At 39.2% G+C, this 10,110-nt stretch overlaps 1 protein-coding gene across 1 annotated transcript in view; it reads right to left on the reverse strand.

Moving 5' to 3' along the window:
* Positions 1-9,038, reverse strand: part of SUSD5 (sushi domain containing 5) — a 38,229-nt gene extending 29,191 nt beyond the window's left edge. The window contains exons 1-2 of the mRNA XM_039715140.1: positions 8,945-9,038; positions 759-936 (exon numbers count right to left, since the gene is read on the reverse strand). Of these exons, the coding sequence (XP_039571074.1) occupies positions 759-936; positions 8,945-9,038 (272 nt within the window). The remainder of the gene's footprint in view (positions 1-758; positions 937-8,944) is intronic.
* Positions 9,039-10,110: the final 1,072 nt, after the last annotated feature.

Genomic DNA, 10,110 nt, shown 5'->3' on the forward strand with positions numbered 1-10,110 from the left:
ATTGAAAATAGATTTTGTGTACTCCTTCTGGGCAATTCCTGTATGGTCCCAGCTTCAGTGACATCAGACATTCCCTCAATACCTCCATTTACAATCCTGCTTTAAATTATTCTCTACAGAGGCAACATTGCTTTGTGCAAAGAAAAGCTCTGCCTAGTACCACGTCAAGTCACCTGACTACCTCAAACACATTGAGGGACAATGCCAGTTCCCTGGTGGGCCTTCCCAACAAACTCTCTAGCACATGTGGGTTATCATATCTAAGTGCACCTGTGCCCTTTTGAACATGCCTATTTTCTGCTCAGCCATGCATTGATATCCTAGACAGACACGTGGTTCCCATGAGAAGTTTTGTTTGCTGAGCTTCTGAAGGGCTGGAGAACAGGGTCAGTGGGAGCAATGACACCAACTACAGCACTGTGTCCTCAGCAAGGACGTGTGTCCTGCAAGGCTCTTTAGGGCTCAGCACCCCACTATAGGCCAGGGGAACAGGAGCCACAATGATGTAATTCAGCAGGAAAGAAGAAGAGGAAATTGCATCAAATCTGTGAAATCATAATGTGAGATTGATGAATAATTGTGTACCTGCAATATTAGCTGTAAAAAAACTAATTATTGAGGGAGAGTGGCCAATTTAGCTGTATGTCATGGTGATTGAATTGTGGCCAGTGTTTTTCAGCAAACCTTAGTCAAGGTGGAAAACTTGCTTGACAACCATCATTCATACTTCCCAGAAAGTGTTATGCTGTTGTCCTTACCCAGCAGAGCCGCTGGCGAGCCATCCTGTGGTGCAGCCAGCAAAAGAACAGTCCAGAACAGCCCTTTTCAGTTCTTCTGCAGTTGCTAAGCGAGCACTCAGGTCAACACAAGCTTTCTCAGCTTCGGCTAAATCCAGGCCCTGAGAGTTGTTCTTGGACTCGAGTGCAAACACTTTCCCTGCAACACCAAGAAAGGACATGTCATCCATCATGGGACTGTACTCAATACATATTCAACAGAAATATTGCAAATGATCACCAAATAAAGCCTTCATGCTTTTACTAAGTTTATTTTATTGGGCCACCTTTTTTTTTTTTTTTGGACAGCCTCATTTAATCAGGACTGTAAGTATCCTTGTGTTAGCTTTTCTTTTAATTTTGTCCACCACAGGAAAAGCAAGAATGGCTAAGCCACTAGTCATTCCTAACTCAGAGGGGAACCTTGTCTTACCTCTGTAGGTCTGTGCTTCAGATCTGGAGAGATAAAACATGATACTCTCTCATATGCATGCATAAAGTCAAAATCTCAAAGAACAGCTCCTGTAGGCTACTAATGCTGGAATCCATTAGTAAACATTTTATAGTTACTCTATAACAGCTACATCCATAATGTAAGCCCATAACTGAAAGCCAGTATTGCAGCCCTGCCTTCCATGCCAGAAATAGATTTCTACTTACTCTCTAAAATCCAAATTATGTCATTCCATGACATCTGGTGTCTAAATGCAGACTGCTTCATTATCATGTCTTTTTGGAAAGAAAGACAGAATTTTTTATTAATGGAAGGCTTTTTTTTTTTTTTTTTGAATGAGCATGAGAACATATTTAGCATAACTTTTTTTGGTTTTATTTTTATTTTCAGTTCAGTTTATTTTACTTTAATTTATCTAATACCAGGAAAGCCGAAAGGGTGAAAGTTAGAGGTTTTGGCAACTGGGAACAGGTCAGTTGGGGTTTTGGCAATGAAGTTTGAGAAGTTACTGGGCTATGGAATAAACATATTAGCTGAGTGCTCCAGTAAAAGAAATAAACAAAGAGACACTTTGCAGCTGACATTTAAGTTGACATAACAATCTTTTTTTCTGATGATAACATCCCTCAGAATAACTTCTAGATTTCAAAGGTACAGGCTGAGATTGCATGCAGTTGCAGGAAGAAAATTTTTAAACACCACTCATTCATTAAATGCCTGGAAACTCTTATTTATCTCTTATTTCCAAAGGGGATTTGTGGTAGTGGTTATATGAATGCATAACTTCCAGCACATACCAAGTGTTTGCTATGTAGCCAGCTTCTCACTCATAGGAGATATTGACCAGTATTGGGAATTCTTCAGACTGATTCAGCCTGGTTCTGTACCAAGTGTCACTTTCACCACATACTCTTTCAACAAATTGGTAAATCTGATTCTAATCCTAAATGAAGGGAATATATAGAGGGTAGGTCTGCTCCCGACAGCTTTCTAACAAGGGTAGACAGGTCCTAATGAAGACTCCTACCTTGGTGGGAATTCTACATGTGCACAGCAGGAAGCCAACCTGACTTGGGAAAATGGCAATTTAAATAGGCAGGACAAGCAGCTATGAGAAGGAACAGAAATTCAGAGTACCCAGAGCAATTTTCCTAAGGCATTTAACAGTAGCTGACCAAGGAATACAACCAGAAACACTAGTCAGTGTGATAACCACTAGGTTACATTATCTTTGGATTCTCCACTGTAATCAAAAACATTAACTGTAATTAGAATGGGGGGTTTTACACAAAGTAGTGAATGCAGCAAGACCCTATATCCCTGAGTACACAAACATCAGGATTGTTTGCAATATGTCCCAAATAATGCACGTGACACTAATTAAGCTCCTTTTTCCAAAGCCTCAACAGACAGAGTGAAGCGTGCATGGCCTAGGGAGGGAGACAGTATAAATAGAGAGACAATGATTTTGAACAGCCATTCTTAAGTGGCAAAACAACTTTTGCACCTAAAGGAAAACAGGGATTAAGTGTAATGATTTACAAGGCTTTGTCCCAACTAAAAGCTTGTCCACATTCTACATTTCACCATTAGACTGTTAGGATTGAGGTGCATCATCAAAGACATATAGGGCACGTTTGCATAACATCTAATAAATTGTGACTGCTACTTTGACATGGTATAACCCTTATTTTCTAGCTAATAGTATTTCAGTTAGAAGCCTTAAAAAAATGAAAATGGTCAAGCTTTGAGTTCCATCTAGATACAATTAGTTAACGATTTAGTTGTTTTACCATTATGTAAGAGTTACATGTTTAAAGAGTTACATTTTTAGCCTATCCAAGACAGAGGCTGAGACAGCTTCCCTTGACTACTGTTATGTTGTTTGCTAGTACTTAAGATACACTAACTTTTTACTAGAAACTATGAAGATGCTGTCAACACAGAGTCTTGTCGTTTGAAAAGGTATCTGGGATGATCAAATTGTATAAACAAGTGAATTATAAGGTGAGCTAGGAAAGACTTACTGGTTGGGAAGTTACAGTGAACTATTTTATAGGAAATTCTGGTTAGCCAGAATTTAATTAGAAGTGGGTAAAGAAGGCCAATCTGTTTACCAGACCAACCTGTGAATTTTCTTCAAAGTTTCAGAAGCTCTGTGGCTATCTGCCTAGTTTTCAAGATGTGCTGTCTGATTTTGTCCAATTTCTTACTTTGAAAATATAATAGCAAGAAAAGTTCACTTATCAGATGCTTGAGCAATGGAACAGCTGAATCTTCAATATCCTGAGATGTGTCCCATTACTGAGGGACATTGACAGGTCAAAAATACAGGACACAGGATAGCACAGCAACAGGAAAAACACAAACCCACATGAAAACAGGAAATCCCCTTAAACAAAAAGACAGCAACATTAAATTCTGCACCTTACAGCATCATGGCTAACATACTCAGCTCAAGATATGGATATATTTTTCTCACTTTGAGTCTCAAAAGTGATATCATTTTCAGTCTAGGGGAAGCTAAGGGTCCTGGCGAATTATTTGTGACATTTTTATTGGTCCTACTTGTAATGAAATGTTTCTTAAAAAAGGAATGTCTCTCATACTTGATGACATAGCAGTCATTTTTTATATTGGAGTGGTTGAAATCACTCATCTCTGAGAGAATATTAAGAGATTGTCATTCTGTTTTAAATGTGAGACTGTTCTGTATTTCCATAAGACACAGGATGAAGGATCATGTCTACATGAAGAATGTAGAATGCCTTTGGTTGTGGTACCTTTGAGCAGCCACCATGTCTCAGCTCCCTCTCAACTCTGTCACTTCCTTTCTGCCCTGTAACATTTGTTTCCCATAATGCTTCCACCTCCACAGGAGTGTGGAAATTTGTTACCAAAACTCTACACAGTTTGCTGAAGCTTTTCTAAAGAAAGCAAGTCCCTTTGATTCAAAGATCAAGCTAAAAATCCATGAAAAGTAGTATTTCTCAGGACGCTTACTGAACATGTTGAGTTTAACATGTTCAGAATGAAAACGATCCTTATCACAGTAAGATTCTTTTAGATTCCCATTTGAAAAAAGTGATAAAGCTTTTAACTTCAATGATGAGGCATAAATAATAAGACATCATTCTTCCAACCTCTATTTGTCAGTGGGATTCACAGCTCACATGAAAAATTCATGCTTGAAACAAAAAAGATTTCCTCTTTGATAACTAGCCTATATTAGATTGCTAGCCTCTGCCATTATCTGATCACTATTATTACAAAATATTGATTATATTTTGATTTATTGAGAATGTTTTAGTTATCTTTTTGCAATAGATTAATATAGTTTTTACTTAAGAGTAGCCCACTGTATTCTAATAAAAAACATTCCCACAGAGATGTAGATCTCAGGGCTTGTAGGAATAATTTTTATTACCTTGTTCAATTCCTGCCTTACTAGACTGTAGATTTCCCCTTGTAATTCCACCATCAAGTCCAAAAATTCATGGTTGAACTAGAGCATGTCTTTTCAACACGCATCCAGTCATGATTTGATGCCTCCAAGTAATGGAGAATTTACAGCACAGTTTATAGTAAACTGTTCCAATGGTTCATTACTCTTACTCCACCTTATTTCCAGCTCAAATTTTTGCTAAACTCAGCTTCTAACAACTGATCCTCATAATGCTTTCAGGACTTAAGAGACATCTACAATCATATATATGGAAGTGCAAAAAAGATGTTCTTCAAAAATAAAACCATTCCAAAAGCTGTTTCTTCATATTTTAGAGAAAATCAATGGGTTTAACAGAATTCTATTGGTTATCAAGAAAAGAGTTGGGCTGATGTATTTTTTTACAGTAACAGGAACAACAAGAAGTTCTTCTGAGGTGCATAGGCACAGTTCAAAGCCCACTGAAATGAGTTCAAATTTCTCCATGTCTTCATCAGGATTTGCATCATGCTTGAAGAAGGAACATAAAACTACATAGTCAAATATACCTTTAAGTAAGAATGTCTCTCAAAAATAATGTAAAATGAAAGCACTTTAAAAGGCATGCCCACTGTGCTGACCTCACGACATTTCAAAGAATAAAACTTAATCAGTTTCAACAGAACAAATTTGGTGAAAAATGTGCAAATGTGGAGTCCAATACATTTTTTCTTTAATATTAAAAATTTCAAATTGAGGTAAAAGAGAGCAGAGGAAAGAAAGGTCTCTTCCATACTTCAAGAGAAATTTAATTTTCATTTCTATGGATATGTGTAACGATGTATCTTGATTGTGAGTGTAAAGACGGAAGATCCAGTAACTCTACAACTGCAGGCTGAGATTTGGCTAATTACCTGTTCTACTTAGTGTTCAAAAATGTGGAATTTATTTCTGTGAGAAACAATAGTGAATGATGTCTTATTCAATTAATAAAAATATTGCATCATCAGAAAAATAGCAAAATAAAGATGTCATCTTTGAGCTCCCCACCGGCTAAACCCAGCTTGAGCCTAAATTTTGATTTTACTGGACACTTTAGGATCAAATAGTTGGAATTGTTCACACATGAATGTGTGTTATTTTGCAAGCAGGAGAATGAAATGTGTAGACACCTGCTACAGAAATGTGAGCGTCGAGAGAGAGCAGAAAAGAACATACATTTTTTCCTTTACTTACCAAAAAAAATAAAAAATATGCAAAACAAGCAAAATGAAATACTTTATGAGGAGGGTTTTCCCACTTTGGACGTCATCAGTTTCTAGTTAGAGGCATGTCTCTCAGATCCTATCTGTGCCCAGCTTTGTGGACTCTGGATCCTTTCACCTGCAACCTCTGCAGACTATACATGAGCATTCCTGATGACTGGCTTGACCAACAGGGCTTCATGTGATCCACGTTTAGCCAACAGGCCAGCTCCAATTTGGCACAATTTGTGCCAAAAATTAGTAATGCTTTGAAATTAGCACATTTTTCATTTCAGGGGTGTCGGTACAGTAGATTAATCGCCATCACCCTCTCCTGACATGCTCTGTCTCAGAGCAAGTACTCTGCAGAAAACTACGGTTCATATGTGTGGATATTTTAGGAGTCTTGGAAAAACAAAACAAGGAGGCAAAAAAAGTGGAGACAACTCCTGTGCAGGATTCAGAAAGTCACGTCCTTGTTCTCCTATTCCAGTGCAAATGGGAAACAATTTAAACCCCCCGAATTTGCACTGATACAATTAAGAACTGCCACAATAACACATATTATTCTCCAGTAACTGCACTGGCAGTGGCACACCGTGGTACCTCAGAGCATGAATAAGCCCTTGGAGAGTCTTCTGTCCATCTGACCTGGACCTGAACAGCTTTGAGCAAGCACATTTCAACTGGGAAAAAAAGCTGCAAAGCAAAATGGAGCTATATTTTATTTCTGCATTTGCCTGGGTATTTCTGCAGCCTATTTGTGCTACAGCAATATGTGCCATGGTAAATAATGGTCAAAAGAGATGAATTAAGCTCCAAAGTTTTACACCTCCACCAGACCTCAACGGCCATCATTTTATTGCCTACTCTCTGTCATTGTTTTTCTGTGAGATAATACAGTGAAACTCTTCCTTAGGGAAATACTTTGCAACCAGTTTCTGAGGTTTGACTGTAACAGGGGCCAGTCTGAATTTCACAGATTTTTTACAAGACATATTTGAAATCCCTTTACAAGTCTGCAAGACAGTCAGATACCTTCAGTTAAAAATGACAGATACACAAACATGTATGTGTCACTACAAATGGTCCACTGGCACTTAAGTGACATTTACATGTACTAGAAACTAGCACCGTTACATTTTGACCCACACCTTAAAAAATGAGAAGGTGGTTTCTGACTGGATCAGACAAGAATTTGCTCTAAAAGAAAGTATTAATCCTGTTTCATACTCTCAGGTCTTCTTAAATACATAGCAGTAAATTTTAAAGCTGACATACAGTGTTTTTTCTGTTTTAACCCAGATGGCTTATAGGACAGAGTTACAGTTGTGTGCTCAAATATTAATATTAGGAGAACCCACTGAAGGTCAAGTTAATAGCAGACTTACACATCTTTCACAATGCTACCTAGAATTTAAATAAAATTGCAAACCACATTTTTATAATAATTCTTGACAATTGTAAAGTACTTCAGACATTTTGCCCTTTCATTCTATAAATGTTTTACCACATGTGAAGTAAATTGACGAACTGTTGAATGACAATTAAAATCTGTCATGACCTCTGCCTTAAAATGATCTCCGACATTTTTTCCCTTTCTCTTTTAGAAGATGCCTGTTTAGGAATCAAAAAGTTAGTTTTGTTAATTTGATGAAAATAATAAAAATTGGAATGTGCCCCTGAAAAAAAAGGGGATCTTCAGGTGAAGCATTCTTAGCAAGGAAAATTATTATTCCTGCCCTCTGTCCTTAAGTTCTGTGAAGAGTCCTTTTTCATGGATATGCTTCTCCCCCTCCCCTTCTCATTTTGAAAGCATTTTGCTAAGGAAGGAGTATATCCTACAAATAGAATCACAGTTTTGCCTACTGCAACATAGTGTAGTCGTCTGACATATTTCTTTTCCTTTATGCTTAATGAAATGTAACTCTCCTTAAACTTTACAAGAAAGGATTCTGTTGTATAAGTGGTATACATTTATACATTCTGCTCAAAGCTGTAGAAACATACAGGCAAGACTCATTTTCTCCCTTTCCTTTGCCATACTTTGTCATCAACTGAAAAAAATTTAAGTTATACAGGAAAAATACTGTGAGAATAAACAAGAAGAGATTTTTATTGCCTTATAATGTTTAAGTTCTGTTCTCTGGAATAATGCAGCAAACATCAATGGTAAAGGATTAGGATTTGGAATTAAAAAATCCTGAGATTGGGCATAAATCTATCGCAGCTGTGAAAGTGGAAAAATGTGACCATTCAGCATTGCTCTCCCAGGCAAACATACAGTTTTTTCAAAAGTAAGTGCTTTGGTTTAGACAAGTTGGTCATCATTATCACAAGCTGAATCATTAAAAGGGTGTTAGGCTACTGGAAACTCTCAAGTGATGCAGCTTTTCAGGATCACCATCAGTGAGTAAAAAATCCCATTTCAGAGTAACTGGTAGCTGGTGCTTCAGCCAAATCCAGGTCCTGATCACATCCCTCAGCAGTGAAGTGCAGATGAAGCTCACGTGCAGAAAGGTGAGCAGTCATTTTCAGCATGTGTGGCACTGAACAGAAGAGATTCTCAAAGTCTTTCACTTCTTGGATTCCCTTCCTCAAGTACCTGCCCGTATAAAGTGGCACATTTGAAGTGGGGAGATGGGAAAGTTCTTTGGAGAAAAGGTACTTTGAATTATAAGGAGAGGTCTCCTAAAATATAGCTGAGTCTTCTTAGTTGTGCTCTGGCTTTGTTTCATTATTCTTATTTCCTCTGGAAAAGTTCACTATCCTGTCATTCTGTTGTAATAAAATAATCTTAGCCTTCTGGGATCTTATTTCCTTTCTCTGCTTAACCTCAGGATATTTGTAAAGTCTCAAAAAGCTCTGAATCAGAGATTTCCTAATGCAAACTGGGGTGTGTATTTAAGCCTCTTATTAAAAAAAAAAAAAAAAAAAAAAAAAAAAAAGTTGGTTTGGGTTTTTTTCCTTTTTCCAATAACACATTTCAACATACAGCCCTCATTCCAGCCATAGCAACCCAGCCCAAACTGAATGGGAGACTCACCATCAGCCTGAACAGAGATGATCTGAAGTAAGAAGAACACAGATCCCACACCCTGGAGAAAGGTGAGAGAGAATCTCTGAGAGCCTGGAGCCATTGCCCTGCTTCCAAAGCCCTCAGCTGCAGGAGGTTGGCTGCCGAGGCTTTTTCTTTCTCCTCCTCTGCACTTTCGTAGCGGGGTCTGCGGTGATGATTTCAAGGAGCACTTTCCCTCGGCAGGATCCTGCGTCTTGGGTTTGCACTGAAGGCGGGAGGGGTGGAAAAAGAAAGAGGGAGGGAGAGAGGAATCCTTGGCTTGGCTAGTGTGAAGGGGAGGGGAAGGTGGGGGGAGATGTCCAGCCAGCTGGGGTTGGGGAGAGGCTTTATCCAGCCCAGTCTGCAGGGCAGCGCACACAGAGAACCGGTGTGAAAAGTCACATTATCCTGCCGGTAAATACCTAATGGATCACGGTGGAGGAAATGCAAAAGCCGGGAGGGAGAGAGAAGGGGGGAAAGGACGAGCGACGGGCAGCAGCAATCCCTGTCTGAGAGGAGCCGGGCAGCTCCACGGCTGGAGCTGGCACACGGTGAGTTCTGTGCATCTCCAGAGGGATGGTGCAGGCGTGCGGAGCGTTTTCCTCTCAGCACAAAATCAGCCAGCAGTGCCTTGCTGAACTGAGGTCAGTGGCTGCTACATGGTGCTTCGGTGAGGGCTGAGGAGAAATGGCAAAAGCATAGGACCCCAGCGACCAAGCCTCCCTAAAGAGAAGCACTGGGATGGATTAACCCTCCTATTTCAGATTCCAGCTTTGGAATGGCCACAAGGAGCTACAGGTTGAAGCTGGGGTCCTTCAGCTGGTCTCTGTCAGAGCTCCTGCTCCAGCTAAATGGTCTTGGTCAGGTTTGAACACTCTGAAAGCAGCTGATGAAAGGAGTTTCCAGTTCCCACTGGCACTTACAGAACTGACATCTGTCCCTCATTCTCATTCGTCTTGTATTTGTCCCAACACAAGTCAAAAGAAACCCCCACAATGAGAGGAAACATACTAGTGGTGATGCCAGGATTGATTTAGCTAAATATATAAACGGAATAGTTTTGTGTTGCTGTTGGAACTCAGCGGGGCTCAGAAATGTTGTTTTCGTATTCCCATCCTATTTTGCTTTTATTTCAGCTTCTTAAAATTTTTTCC

The sequence above is a fragment of the Passer montanus genome, unplaced genomic scaffold (genome assembly GCF_014805655.1).
Source record: "Passer montanus isolate IOZ18808 unplaced genomic scaffold, ASM1480565v1 scaffold32, whole genome shotgun sequence".
Taxonomy (NCBI): domain Eukaryota; kingdom Metazoa; phylum Chordata; class Aves; order Passeriformes; family Passeridae; genus Passer; species Passer montanus.